A 16,043-nucleotide genomic window follows, 5' to 3' on the forward strand; every position below is an offset into this window, starting at 1 on the left:
AGTGTGGGATCGAGGGTTGAGTGTGGAGTATTTTACAGGGTGAGTTGAGGAAGGGAATGGAATCCTTACTTTTGATTGGAATAGCTTCTGGTATTAGAGCAGATTTGAATTGTGGGCTCTGAAGCAGAATGTGGCCCTCATTCTAGATAAATGTGTTACCAATTAATTTCCTTAGAATGTTGTAGTAGAAATAAACCCAGGAATATGTAGATTAAAATAAAAACAGTATTCAGACCAAAAATGAAAATCAAAATTTTACATCAGGTATATACCAAGAAATAAGTCTAAAGGAAAAACATTTAAGAGAAATGAGAAGTGTTAAATGATCAATGATTATTAAACTATCTGAGGTGAAGGTCCATTAAAAAAAAATCCAATTCATTATGGACCAATACATGGTTCTACTGCACAAAACTTTTACCCAGCTCTGGCTACACACGACTGACCAGGCAAGTTTGATGACAGCCAACCGGTCTAGACCCTGTCAAGCACGGTGAATCCATTGATCACGTATTTGGATATCAGTGGTAAAAGGCAAATTGCTATAAAAGTTTCTAAAACATTACTCTCAATTTCCATACTTGCATCATCAGAGAGTGGTAATAAACAGGATGCAGAAGCGTCCACAAACCACACGGAGAGGTGCACTGGCTAGACTGGCTATGTTATTGATTTGGGAGATGCTCTTAGTCTGCAACTGCAAGCAGTAAATTTGCTCTTTTGGGTCCTGTACTGCAGACTTAACTTTTTGTATCCTGCAGGACCGTGTGGTTCTTATCGATTCCATTTTGGGCCCTTGGAAAGGGCCTACTTGGATGTCTGTTTGGCCTTGCTGTTTCTCAGTGCTTGGATATCAAGGACAATGTCCTGTACATGGTAGGCAATCAATAAACACTGTCAGGACAAATGCATGGGATTGGATCCTAGAACTGAGGTATCAGGCATGCTGGGAGGCTAGAAGAGAGCCAGGAAATACATTCTCAGCATGGATGGTCAGGCAAACAGAGAACCAACTCCAAGAAGTAAAGGGCAATTAATCATATTGTTTCTCTGGCCTCACTAAATACAGGTGCTCACTGTGAATGAGTGAAATTTAGTTTATAGGTTCTTGGACCATGTGACCTAGGTTTCCTGGTGGCATTTTCACACTCAATCAAGGCATTGCCTCACAGCCAGATCCAGGTGAACCCCGGCAGCTACTCTGGAAACTGCAGAAGACTTTACCCCAGTTGTCATCCTTTTAATACTACAATCTTGAGGAGAGACTTGAATTAAATAACTTAATTATATTTTTTCATTAAGTCATTCTCCAACTTTCAGTGAAAGGGAGCTGAATGGATGCACAATGGATCAACTCTGGCCTCCTTGAAACGTCATGCCCACCCCACACTTACCTGTCATGTTCCCCTTATAAGGCACCCAGTGCAGCCCAAGGAATTTACCTGACTTAGTGATGCACTGTTAATAATCATGATTACAATAATAGTGAGAGCTACCATTTAGAGAGCACAATATATCAGGTACAATGCTAAATGCTTAACAACATTATCTTATTTAATTCTATTAATAATTTTCTAAGTCAGTTCATCAAGGACAGAAAGTAGCAGGGCTAGGATTCTAACCCAAATATGTCAGAATTAAAATTTGTGGTCTTAACCACCCTACTATACTTAAGGTAGGGTCTTGGATACAAATAGAGACTGTTCCATCGTGTTTTTAAGGTGTGCCAACAAACTGAAACATACAGTGTGAAAACTCTAGGAACCCAAGGCTGAGATTTCTTGCAAATGAATGAATATGGGTGGGGTACCCATTGTGAACAAATCAAATTTTAGTTTATGAGGTTCTTAGGCCATGAGAACACTAGGGTTTCCTGATGGCATTTTCACTGGGAATTGAGGGCTGACATGGTTTTGATGCCAGCCCATAAAATCTGAAGATACAGTCTGGCCACAGATGATAAGACTAAATCTCAACTGTCTGTCAAATACATGTACACACACACCTCCTACATCTTCACTCCTTCCAAAAATCCAATTTTGCTTTTTCCCAATATCCCTTTCAATTTCTCAAATTCCTAACTAATAAAGATGAGAGACAGTTTAAACCCAATCCATTTTCACAGAACATGTATAGTTTTGACTGTATTCAACTCAGCTCATACCACTATTTTCCTATTTTTGAACAATCCTATTTTCATCTGAAATAAAATGCACATTCAACTTCTCAGGTCATTTGATAGATCCAAGGAGCTTTGAAAGTGTTTTCAGAAAAGCTAAAGGACTGACTCCTTTGCAAGAGGGATGAAGATAATTATGTGCTTATATTCAAGTTAGGACAGTTTGCAGAAGTCCTCCATGGCTCATTTTTAGAGTCTTTACAAACTTTCATTAATATATCCTGGCATTTCATTAGTAGATTTTCAAATACACTATTTCAAACTTCATGATGAATCAAAATCCTTAAAGAAAAACTAAAAAAAAACTTTTCTGTTTTTTTTTTTAATGCTAAATGGAAAAAGAATGGGAAGTTACATAAACATGGACATCTGAACAAAAAAATTAATTTAAGAAGCAAAGATTTCGGGGAAGCCCTAAGACAATAAAGCGATCAGCACAAAGACATCTGCTAGGGTGGAGGTGACCTGAGGTAAAGACCAGTTAAATCTAATGCAATCAGGAACTTAGGCCAGTTTAACATTTTTTTTTTTTTTTTTATAAGGTGACAACCTCCTAACACCATAATCTCTCCTTCCAGGATGATGACATAGGATTTAATGAGTAAAAGAAAACAACTTAAAACCTCTCTTTTGAGCATGAATTGAAAATTTACCTTAAAGGTAGGCACTGAGAGCCCATTAATTACTGGTACAATTGGGAAAAGCAGTGCACCTGCCCTTGCACAAATGCACACACACACACACACACACACACACACACACACACACTTCTAAGCAATAGTTATATAACTGTAGCAATGCCTGTTTCTACTCAGATTCCAGAATAGAATTAAAGGCAAAACTAACAACCCTTTTGCTCATTAGAGAAATAAAAACATCTTCCCCACTTCCCCAGCAACACGGAACTGAAATTAACTGTTTTCCTTTGGAACCCACTTATTTAAATGTAAAAGAGGATTTGGGGATAAAGAAACCTCATAACAGAGCAGTTGGGGAAAACACATGGATGCTATATATCAGAATAAATGGAGAATGAGCATACAGTTGTAACAGAGATACTTTTCTTTGTTGAAACCCTTGATATGGTCTAATAAAAATCTGGTTACCTTTACATTTCTTCTCTTCAGTTTGGAAAGTCTGGGCGCTTGAGACACTCTGATCATTCACATCATCGTGATCCAGATGGAATATTGAGCTAGTCCAAGTGGCCTGGATGAGATGTGGTGACGACTCTTCATTTTTCAATGAGCTACGCCTCTCTGAATGGCTCTTTCTATGTAGGCAGGCTTCAGACATTCCTACTAACTTCCAGTCGTGTTCTTGGTCTGGACAATGCTTCGGTTTGTCCCAGGCTGGTAGGCCATTTTCTGGAGGGTTGAAAAACACGAGATGACGAGCTGTTGGCATTGTCAAGATTTTGTTGAGATGCAGAGATTTGGAAGGCAAGTTGTTTCTCAATTCTTTTGGGCTGACAGTATTCACACACACCTCCACTTGACAACAGTGATAAGATGCAGAATTTGTCAGCCTTGGGCTCATAGCCACTGCAAAGTTGGATTGCCCGTTGGAGTAACCAACACATTCCCTCTTATTTTTAGAACCTGGAAAAACACTACTTCCTCCATGGGAAGGCTGTACCTTCATTAGTCCACTTCCACAGCAATGGCTCAAGAGCAAGTTTGCACCGATTTATGTTACTGCTGAGACGAACATTTGAGGTCTTGAGGGTCAGGGCTGGCCATGAACAATTTTCAGATCCCCAGGACATAAAACACATCCAGGATTCAGCCTTGTTTGACTTGGGTTTTATCACAGCCTGACCTGAGGGACACCCTGCTACTTAAGTGGGACATGCTCATGTGGCCCCACTGAAGGTGATGACTCTGTTCTCCTTACCACTTTCTGCCCCTGATGCATAAGGAAAGAGAGTGGATCTTACAAATAGAAACTTTGTAAATGGTTTCAATGTCATCCCAAATTGGCAAAGAGTGAGTTCAGATGAAGAAAAGCAGACAGTGCTTTGGCTGTGGGGCAAATTAAGAGTGCCAGTGATAGAATGAAAAGCCCAAACATGATAGAGCAAAAAGCCTCCAAATTTCTTTTGTTGGGAATCAGACAGTTAATTATTTATTATTTATGTATATGTTCTTGTTTTTCTATTCAATTTATTGGGACTTGAGGATCTGCCTTCTAGAAAACAGGAAAAATAGAATTGTAAAATGAAAACTTTTTCACACTAACTTTCTCTGGTGGTAAGTTTTACCTCCTTGACTATCTTTACTGTACATGGATATAAAATAGAGTAAAAGCGAGCAAGCTAATACATATACATATATATGTATGTATGTACATCTATATGTTTATGTATGTGTACGCATAGTGTACATATTAAAAAAACTTAATCCATCTGGTTATCCATATTTCCAGAAATTCATAGGCTACTGTCTTTCAAAATTAGAAAAAATAAAATATAAATAGAGTCCTGAGTTTTAAAGTGATCATATACAGCAAATGAAGGACTATAATTTATATGTGAAGTTTCTTTAATGCTGAAATTACCAAAGGACCATGGACATCCATCTGTCGGCTACTTAGATAGACAAGTCCATCCTGAGCTGTGAATAGTACAAGGAATTTTAACTTGCCTTTCAAACTTTCAAAATGATCTTTAAATTGTTTGAGGGATAAAAATGTTTTAGGTTTCCATAAGCACCCTCTCAAAAGTTACCAGATATCTATAGTTGATATTGGTTAGAATGGTTTCTCTAAAAGTGTAAACTACTCTCAGCCATTTTTGGAAGTTGCATTTACCATTTTGGAGCTTCAGGTTACTATGTGAAAATTCTGAATTCCATTCATTCACTCTTATATATCTACTCCAGGAGAAGACTGTGTACAACAACAACAAATAATCAGCACATGATTTCTTTGTCACAATATATGGCAATGCTGTGACTTGAAATAGCCTAACTTGGCCAATAAGTAAGCTCCCCTTAAAAAATCTTACAATATTCTAGCTTTTGGATGTAATACTTGACCTTCTTCAGGGAAAAGCCCTGAAAGTTCACTCTGTGCAAAGGGCTATGCTAGGCATTATATCAGGTAAGTTAAATAAACATTGGTCCTTTCTTCTCAGGTTTATATGGTATTATTCAATGCATTGTGAGTTGACAGGTCTGGATTCAGATCTTCCCCTTTCAATCAGGCCAGTTACTGGTGCATATTAAAAGACAGACAGATCTTTGGTGATTGGATTGCATTTCAGGTTAAACTTATCTATTTAGAATCCATTCAAATACATATTATCCATGAGGGTTTGAGGTTTTCATGAGCTAACTATAAAGCCAATGAATGCAAAAGTTAATTCTGGGCCTAAAGAGATTCATTTTATTTCTACAAACACGAAACACTTTTTCACCTATGCATACTTGTATGATGTCTACTCTATTTCCAGAAACTCCCACAATCCATGGCAAATTGTATCCTTTAAAGTACTGTTTTAATTAGTGCTAAAGTTCCTGCACTAGTTTGTAGAGACTCCAACATTTGAATTTTTGGTAGAAACTCATAATATTTGATATTAATTACCTGCCCTAACAGAAATTAAGAAATACAGATAAACTGGGTGGTCGCTGCTTCTTAGCGAAGGGGGTTAGTGAACAATGCTTGGATGAGAGATGCTGAAAGGACTCCAGTCCCAAGAGAACATTCCTCCTTAAAAGCACAGCCTATTACAGCTTGTTTAGCATGTCTCCTGGGTTAGCAAGAGGGGAAGTTTCTTCTAAGCAAGGGAGGTTATGTTTGGGTTGAGGCAGGGATAGGATTGCCTTCCATTTTCCTAAGAAGGGCAACTGAGAAGGTTTGGGAAAAGGGCTCCATTCATGGGAGGCATTTACAAGCTCCTGATTACTGTCTGTAATTACATTCATGATAATGATACTCAGTTGCTTAACTGGCAGTTTTATTGGTTGGGGCACCACTGGGAAACCTGGCAATTGAAAGTCCCAGTTGGGTCATGGGAAAACTCAACAGGGATTTATTTAAGAAGGATTCTTGATTCTTATCCTCCCAAGAACAAGGGGGCACCGGCAGTTTCTATTCCATTCCCATGGAGGGCTGAGGCACCTGCTACACCAGCCTCTTTAGATCTGGCCACTGGGGATGCTGTGGCTGGTGAGAACAAGAAGTTACCTTCATCTATGTATCATGGGCAATAATGGTTTTCAAGAATTTCCTTCTGTTTCTATATCTAATGTCTGCAATCTTTGGTTCTCCCCAAATTCAAACTAAAGGGATATTTCTTTTCAGAGGCATTAAAATCCCCAAAAGTTGAGTCAATGGTTCTCAAATTTTGTGGTTATCAGAGTCAACTCAGGAGCTGAGCCCAGGCTTACTGAAGTAGGATGGGGTGTGGGTGTTAATATGCTTACCAAGTTATCCAGGTGATTCTGATACCCAGTAGAGCTTTAGACCCACATCATTAAGTGACAATTCTAAGATAGGAAAACAATTTATTGGCAGGTTTGGGATACATGTGCAGTCTCCTTCTCAGAGTCTAATGTTTTACACAGCCTTAAAATAAATTTGCATTATAATTCAAACATTCATCAATTATTTTGAGGTCTAGTGAGTGAAGCATTAAAAGTCAGATATTAATTGGATGTAATCCTGTAAATTTCAGGTATGGATATAAATACATGTTTACTCAAAAAGCCTGTTGTTTTGAGGATTTTCTGGAAATCAATGCATGCAGTAGTAGAAACAAATTTTTTAAAAGGGAGATAGTCTAGAAATGATACTATCTTGTTTTTCACATAGAGTAGGAACCCTTTCCTCTTTAATGTGTCTCAGGTAACATCTGGCTTTTAATGCTCCACATGAGGGTACTAAGACAATTAACCAAATTAATTTGTCAGTTATACAAATTAATAAATAAATAGAAAAAAAAAGAAAATAGCTGTTTTGCTAGAGACATATGAACTGCTACTAAAATAACTAGACATACATTGTTCGCGTGTCTCAAGGGAGTTTAGACTCGAATGATTGCATTTGCATTTGATGACCACAATTCTAATGGCTTTGAATTGATACAGCACTGAAGAGATCTTTTGCAAAAGGGAAACATAGATCTCGTTAACATAACTACCTACATCCTATCTCTGGAAATTTCATTAAAGATGACAGAAAAGAAATCTTTCCTTCAAAAAGGTGAATTATATAAGAATACTCAAGTTTTTCAGGACACAAAAGCAAACTCAGAAAACAGCTAAAGCAGAGGGAAGAGGATTATGACAAAGTGGGCAGAGGGGGGAAGCTGAGTAGGTGGGATTTCATGGCATTCATTGTAAGAGTATTTAGTTTGCATTAAAAGGTCATCAATATTAGGCTGAGCCCTCAAACCATATTCTGTATTAGGGGGATATGTATATAATATGCTTTGCAAACCCAGGTAGTATGTAGAATTATTATTGTCTAACATCAGGCTATATGGTATGAGGTTTCTAATCTCCATTTTATTGTTTTACTTCAACCCATAGTCTGAGATTCTATCCTTGCTGAACCTCAGGCTATGTATATATATCAACTGATTTTTATTTCTGGAGTCATGCAGGAAAGAAGGAGACTGATATTTGGTTGAGCATTTACTATGCACCAGGTATGAGACAGACACACTTACTTCACCTTCACAAACATCCTGGGAAGTACATATTAGTATTCCTGTTTGATTGACAAGGAACCTAAAATTCACAGAAACCCTTCATCTGTTCTTCCCTACCTTTTGATATGTTCTCACGATCTGCCTTAGTTTATGAGTAACTATCATGTGGTTAGTACTTTGAAAATGTTTATAAACTATATATATTGTCTCATTCAATTTTCCCAGTTCCTCATTTTTGTTCATCACTCATCCCCTTGCTTTCACTCTCAGCCACCTACAATCCATTGTTCACAGAGTAGCCGGTCTGAACTTTTAAAAATATAAATCAGAGTATATCACCTGCTGCTTAAAATCTCACAGTGACTTAAAATCTCTCTTGGAAAAAAGTTCTAAATCCTTGGTGTGGCCTATCCCACTGTGCTCTTCCCCGGTTGAATGCCTCTTGCTCTCTCTCCTTAGCCACACGGGCTTCCTTTCTTGTCTTCTAACATGTGAAGCTCATTCCCACCACAGGGCATTTGCAGAAGTTATTCCATTTGCCGGAGCTTCCCAATACCTTTCTAAATCCTTATATAATCCTCTCATTTAGGTTTTCGAGAGAGCTTTCCTGGCTGCTAAATTTAGAAGCAGCTCCTCAATCCTTTTCTATCATATGAACTTAGTTTATGTTCTTTATAACACTTACTAGCATTTAGAACTTTCTTGTCTGTCCTCATTAGAAATGCAAGTCACCGTGGGAACAGGGACCAGGACTGTTGTGGTCAATACTGTGTCTCCAGCACCTAGACAAGAACCTTCTCTACAGGGTGGGGGTGGTAGAAGGTGGACAGAATTATTATCCTCATGTTACATATGTGGAAACTGAGCTTAGAGAGTGACATGGATACACATGATAGATCTGGACTCAACCCCAGTCTTCTGACTCTAAAACCTGACCCTCTATAGCTCAGTTAAAGTTGTTTCTCATTGCTGAAGATGATAAACTTCAATCTAGTCCAGAAGCCTTTTGGAAGAATGTTCATCCCTTATATTTCTTGGTAGCCTCACGGGAGGTGGTTGTTACAGTGGCAAGGGAGATGGGCTGCTTCTGGAAGTCTGGAGATGTGGATTTCCAATATTCTTCTAGAAAAGTAGATTGTTTAAGTAGAGCTCCCTTCACACCTGGGCTTAGTATATTGGCCAGTGACAATATTCAGGTAAGTAGGTCAAGAGACAGGTAGGTGGAAAGGAGACCCAAGTTTACAGGCTATGAGTTAGGAAGGAAAAATGCCCCACGAATCCATGCAATCACTCTAGTAGTTCAGGGCCAGTGCTTACTCAAGGCTTTCAATTATAGGCAAAGTTAAGAAAATGATTTCCTTGGAATCTTTTCTATCTAGTACCTGTTTTGTAAACATTTCAAAGAAGACAGCCTCCTTCCTGCTGTCTGGGCAGAACTACAGAAGCTTAACTGAAGCAACTTTTGAGTCCTCATTTTTTCATACCTAAGGCAAAACTGAATAGTCCATCAATAGGCAAGACAACTATTTTTAATCTCTCCAAGCTTCCTTTAGATAACAGTTCCTATTCCTACTGTGTTCCCCAGTCAGGTGCTTCTCTTCAGCTAAGCCTAAGTCTCACCCATCAGGCTTTTTACAAGTCACCTTCCCCACTACTGCCATCGCCAACTAACCTCAGTGCAAATCAGTTACGTGTAAAAAGCTGCTTTCTCTGCCAAAGCCCAAATGGGAAGGTTCTGTCTTCATGACTACACTGACCCCACCCTCTTGGATGAGTATTAGAATCCTGACATACCAAGAGTTATTAGCACGATCCCTGCCTTTTAAAATGAAAGTTGAATGTTCCCTTTTCAAGAACTTTTCAGATTGCATTTCTCAATGAAGATAATTGCAAAGGAAAAAGATAATGTGTTGGAATCCTGTAAGGGCCTGGAGGAAATTGTGTTTTAGTAGAGAAGAATGGAGGAGGTTGGAAGGGCTAAGTCTGAGTCCCAGCTCTTTCATTTAGTGGATGAGGGTCTAATTTTGGGAAGATCACTTCCTCTCTCTAGAACTCAGTTTTGTGGGTTTTTTTTTTTTTTTTTTTTTTTTTGGTTTGTAAAAGGGCATTATAATATTTCTCATGGGATTTTTCTAAGGATGAAGGGCAATATTGTGTGTGAAAGTATATAATAAATAAGTGCTATTCAGGTATAGATAGAGGTATAATTAATTTATACCATATACATGACCATATACATCACTTTCATCAAAGGGAAACATAACACTAATAAAACAATAAATTATTATTATTCATAAGGAATCTATATTTAGGGGCTATAGCTACCTCTTCCTCTCCACCAATGCCTCCACCATTATCAGCATCACTGCCATTACTTCCATTACCATCACCACCTGGTCCTATACAGAACCTTTATGTCAATAAGGAGGTTGCTTTTGATGATCTCCCATTTTCTTTTTCACTCCCTTCCCCTCCCCTCTCTCCCTCCTCCCAAGAACTTGCAATTCTCACGTTGGACTCTGGGTGCTCAGTCCCCACTGTAGGGCAGTTCACTTATTACAAATCTCTGTGACCTTGGGCAAGTCACTTCACTTCTCTGTACTTTGGTTTCTTCATCTATAAAATGGGAACATACTATTGTTGTGATGACTAAATATAAATATATAAAAAGGTCTTGGAACAGTCCCTGGTATGTTGTAAGCACTCAGCTAAGTGTTAGGTCTTTATTTATGCAACAGAATTGTCCCTCTTTCCCTTGCCCATCCTCCAAACTCAAATGTCCTCTAAACATGATTTTCAAAGAGCAGTACCAACAGACAGAAGTTTTATAAATGACTTCACACCACCATGTGGATGGTTGAGAACCTGGAATGAGTCAGTCCTCCTTGCAGAAGTTGTGTTTTAAAGAGAATGCCTGGAAAGTGAAGGGGCTTAGTCAAAGGAATGAATCTCTAACACTGGAATCCTAGCTGAGGTGCAAATCTGGTGAGAGAGTTATTTTGGTGAATTGGGCATTTCCTTTAAGGCTGGTCTGCTGATCATCATCATACTTAGCTTGATTATCTTGGGGGGTCAAACCTCATTATAATAAGGACACAGATTTGATCCTTACTCCATCTTCAAGGCCTAGCTTATCAGTTAAACCTTCTTGAAGCCATCTGTCTTCCCTCCAGACTTCCATAACACTTTCTACCTAACTTCCTCTTTTCATGGCTAACTCATGATATAATTATTTACATATATGAATAATTTCCTTCTTTTTTTTTTTGAAAACACAGTGCCTAGCACAATGTCCTAAATGATATTTATTGTTCCCTAATAATTTGGTAATTTGCAAAGAGAAAAATATCTCCTAGGCACCAACTTCATTCTTATTTTCTTATCCAAGAAGCGACTGGTCAGTCACAAGGAGAACTCATCACTGCTGAAACCCATTCAGTGCAGATCTCTACTGCTAATAGTATTATCCCCCCAAAAACTGCTGGTGGAAATGAACTTTTCTGATTTTTAGAGGCAGGATAGGACAGTGGTTAAGAATATGGGCTCTGCTGACTAATAGGTTCAGGGTTCAGATTCTACCTTTGCCATTTATTAGCTGTGTGACTTTGGGCAAATTGCTCTACTGCTTTGGCTCTCTCTCCTGAATACCTATAATATTTGTTTACACCTCTTCGATAAGGCAAGAACTAACCACAGTCTCCTTGTATCGTATCAATGGTGTACACATCTTTTTTTCCCTTACTGAACTCTAGGCAATATTATCCATCTCTCAATCTCCACAGCTTTAAGCACAGTGCCGTAACATGACAGAACCTCAATGAATGTTATTTGGAAATAACTGAAAGTAATATAGACAGATCAAAATATTCCTGAAGCTCAACAGCAATGCAGGTTAAAATTTGTCCAATTTTGATTCATTGAGCAATAATGTGCTTGATGCAAAAGACAGAATTAACCATAACTGGTTAGCATCAAAATTCTGCAACAAAAGGCAGCCCGGCCATAAGCAGATGCTGCAGTGCAGATGTAGACCTTCTGTGAACAGAAGACAGAAGGGCAGCTAAATGACTCTATTCTTCCTAGTCCCAAAACTGTTTTTACTTTGGCATTTGTAGCACATGAAATGCTCTGCCTAAACCACAGGCTTAGCTCATTGTTTGCTGCCCAGACATGTGTCTGGTGAAAAGCTCCATAAGGGATGCCAGGGTAAAACTAGTAGTGCCTCATCATCATCTGCTCAGGACCTCTGAAACACTGACACATTCCTGTTGGTCTAGTAACATCTGGGATGGGTGGGTGTGTCAACAGAGGGCAGGCGGCTGGCTTGAGTTTCTCAATGACTGTGGATCCATCCAGGTGGCTTTGCCTTGCTTGGGAATCTTCAACAGCAGACTGAAGGTGCAGAGCCTGCACTGCCTTTCCATTTGAAAGGTGGCCTCTATGGGAAGCACCTCCCCAGCTGATGCCATAGGGCTTGACTTGGGATGTTTGGGCAAGGGAGGGGAGACTTCTCCAAAATACAGAAAAGTCAAATCGTTGACTATTTTTAAAACAAATTCACTATTACTACTTTTAAGAATTGCGACGACAGGGTTACAAGACTTCGCTGAGTCTCATAGTAAACTGGGTGAAAAATACCTTAACAGTGGTGGGAAGATTACATGAGACAGCATATATGCAATGACTAGCAATGAGCAGAAATATAACAAATGCTTGAAGTGTCCCCTTCCTTTTTTAATACCAATAATCACAATGATCAAATGCATAATTATTAATTGATGGGAAGCCCCTGTGGGATCCACCCTTGTGCTCCCTCCTTTTTTCAACCTATGCACACATTACGAACCCTCCCAGCTCATCTGGGTCCAGTCCACACAGCCTTCCCACACTATACCAGTCTGTAGTGAGTTGCCCTTCCTCTGAAAACACTTAGTGTTTGTAAATCATGTATCACTTCTGAGCTCTCATCTGAGTATGTTAGTATTCCCAATAGGAAGACTCAGATAGCTGTTAAAATTGTGACCAGATACTACTTTGGCATGCTCCATAATTTAACCCTGCAAAATTGTGTGGAATGTTCTGGACATCGTAAGACACATGAAACATGTGTCATAGCTGGAGGGAGGCCTTCCAGGTCACTGACTGCTAAAGGAATTGGTATTAGGGAGGATGGGAAAGGGAGAAAACATGTATTTCTTATTGTGTACAAAGTACTTGACATGCATCATCATCATCATAATAGTAATGTTAATGAGAGCTAAAATTTACTGAGCTCTTACTACTGCCAAGCCACTAGACTTGGGCACTATAAATAAATATTGCTATTAATTGGGCACCTACTATTTGCCAGGTAGTATCCTAAACACTTTTCATACATTAATTCATCTAGTTCGCATAATGATATCAAGAAATAGGTATTGTTTCTGGAATTTTAATAAAGGAGGAAATAAGGGTGGAGGAAGTTAACTGATCCCTGTGTTTCTAATTAAAATGTGTTATAGCATACTGTTATTATGAATCATCTATTTAGATCTGTGAGCTCCTGAACAGCTGGGATCATGGTTTGTTTAGCTTTGTGCTCCAGTGTCTAGGATGGGACCTTGTACATTAATAAATGCTTACTGACTTGAGTGGAATTCAATCAACTCCAAGCTCTTCACTTCTCCTTTTCTCTCCTCCACGGGCCTGTGAGAAATTGGAGTTTGTGAGAGAATCCAGCTTCCCTTCCCTCCAGCCCCTGCCTGTGCTTGTCTTATCCTCCTGCTGCTCCATTAAGTGTCCCTTCTTATCATCTTCTCTGGGTCCCCACACTGTTTTCCCCAAACTTCTCCTTCTTTACTCCTTCCCCCTTCAAAGTGCTTTGTGACTGTGAAAAAAGATGACACTGGGGCTTGGGAAGAAGATAATGAACTTCTATTTATATTTCTATCAACAATTTAATAAGAAATTAAGCTTTATTAATATTGTATTTATGCAATGACTGACTGAATGAATGAACAGAACACGGGGGTGGGGGTAAGTATGGGCTCAAACATCCTAATCAGTGTGCACTCATCTAGAGAATAATTCACTATTTCACTCTTGAGACTTTATAAACCAGGGTCTGATGAGGCCCTTGTCCAGCATTTGTCCAGTTACATGAAATGCACACTTAGAAATATCTTCTTGTAGGCAAGGTCCTGCAAAATTAGCCTCTTTGTTCAGGTGGGCTGCCTTCCATTGCTATATAGTTTTGTCTTTCTTTCATTAAGTGCCTGCCCATTAATTTTCCCTCTTTTTGAGACTGGATCTCTCTGCTCCTGAGTGCAGGTGAATTGAAGTTTGTTATCACAGAGGGCTTCTCTTATTTCCTTGGCAGGGATTCTCAGTCCATTAAGTGGGTGAGATCTGGGAGCTGCTAAGAGAGAAACTAATCTTTTCCTTATCAGGCTGCTCCCACTTCTCCAGTTTTCCCATATATTCCATTATGCCATCACTATACTAATGAAAAATAATCATCATGGCTATAGAAACCTCAAATAATTATTCTGAAACCAGAAACTATGAAGATAATCTCCCGATAATGAGTTAAAGCCATTGCAATTTTTAAAAGTATGTGTTTAGAACATTTAAATGGGCTACACCTTAATCTAATTTGAAGTTTAGCCTGAAACGAAGTAAAAAAACAAAATGATGAAACAACACGAGTCCAAAGACCATGGCAGAAACTCCACTTGGCTGCATAAACATGGCAGTGACCAGGTTCATGAGCAATGTCTTACAATTATTTAACCACATAGGAACACCTAACTTTTGGAACACTGACCAGAGGCCCTGCAGACTGGGAAGGTACTTTCTGGAGGACACAATGGAATCCTCCCCTAGGAACGGTCACTTAGGTTTCCATAATTAACACCGGATTTAATCAGAGAATCCTCGGGTTTGATGACTCAAACTTTGAGGTAATTACTCTAAAGGCCACAGAGATTCCATTTAGGATATTAGAAAAGCTACAGCTATTGCAGAAACTTTCATATTAAAGAGCCACAGATGCACATAAAAGGGAACAGATGTTTACTGCCAGGATTAGATTTCTCCTGTGCAAAAGTGCAGAGCATAATGTTTATTCCTGTTGCCAGTGTGGGTACCCATATTTTTGAAAAAAACAAAAAAACAAAACACATAAGGTAGCATGTAAGACTGGTTCCATTTTATGTTCCCAAACGTGACATACACCTTCCAAAAGTAGGAAATACATGAGAATCTTTTCTAACTCTGGGACTAGGATATAATTTGTGGATAAAGAACAAATTTTGAGATTTCCAGTTTCTCAACTAAAAAGACAAAATGCGACGCTTGGGTAATCAGGTCAATTTTATACATCACACAGTAAAAGGAGTTTCTTTACTTGGCAGCAAAATACATATTTTTTTTTCAATGTATTATACTCAGTGATTAACAAAATGGATAAAAACATATGCTGGTGTTATTAAGGTAGGGCAACTTACAGGCCTACCAGCTGCCCTTCCTCTAGGTTTCACAGAATCTCGCTATCATTTTCCATATTTTTCTGTGAAAATAAGTAACCAGGGTCAAGAGCAATGCAATTATTTCCTTCATTTGGAGAAGAAACAATTTTATCTGGAAAATTTTTTTTTTCTTTTTTCTTTTATGTATAGCTTCCTTATTCCTGGTTATGACAGCAGGTGAGATTTTTCAGATAGATGAGGATCTCCTTGAGAGCAGGCACTACTGGGATGTTTTCAGGTCCTCAGAATAGTATTAGATACATCAAAAAACAAAACAAAACAAAACAAAACAGAACAAAACAAAACAAAAACTTTCATTAAACGGGCCTTACTGGTATGACACAATTACCTGCAGGGTCTGTAACATTCTAGGAGGGTCTGGTTTAGCATTTGAACCTCACAGGCCAGTCCCAATAACAGAAATAGAGGGGAGAATTAAATTGTTTTCTACCCATATGACTTGAAGAAGGTAATTTAGCACTGCAGATGGGTCACCTCGCCTGGTGTGATCTGTTCAATGATGTTTTTTACAGGCAAGGAAAAAATCAAGGGATTTCTACTGTCTTTTTTTTTTTTTTTAAATATCTTTCTGTTTTTCTCTTAAACTTTTCAATGACTCAAAATAGAGTTGGCGGAACTAGGACTAGAGAGGGAGTCCAGAAATGAGTCCCCACAGGTCTGCCTGCCTCCAGCCTGC

At 38.7% G+C, this 16,043-nt stretch overlaps 1 protein-coding gene across 7 annotated transcripts in view; it reads right to left on the reverse strand.

The window, feature by feature from the left end:
* THRB (thyroid hormone receptor beta) overlaps nt 1–16,043 on the reverse strand; it is a 431,077-nt gene that overhangs the window by 76,663 nt on the left and 338,371 nt on the right. For 4 of the 7 annotated variants that reach the window (XM_037845829.1, XM_037845840.1, XM_037845820.1 and 1 more), the window contains exon 4: nt 3,286–3,546. The exons of 1 other annotated variant lie outside the window; for it this stretch is intronic. In XM_037845829.1, coding sequence (XP_037701757.1) covers nt 3,286–3,546 — 261 coding nt within the window. Of the gene's footprint in view, nt 1–3,285; nt 3,692–13,460; nt 13,524–16,043 lie in introns of those variants that run through there. 2 more of the 7 variants (XM_037845847.1, XM_037845800.1) reach the window with 2 other exon arrangements.

Source organism: Choloepus didactylus, chromosome 1, assembly GCF_015220235.1.
Source record: "Choloepus didactylus isolate mChoDid1 chromosome 1, mChoDid1.pri, whole genome shotgun sequence".
Taxonomy (NCBI): domain Eukaryota; kingdom Metazoa; phylum Chordata; class Mammalia; order Pilosa; family Megalonychidae; genus Choloepus; species Choloepus didactylus.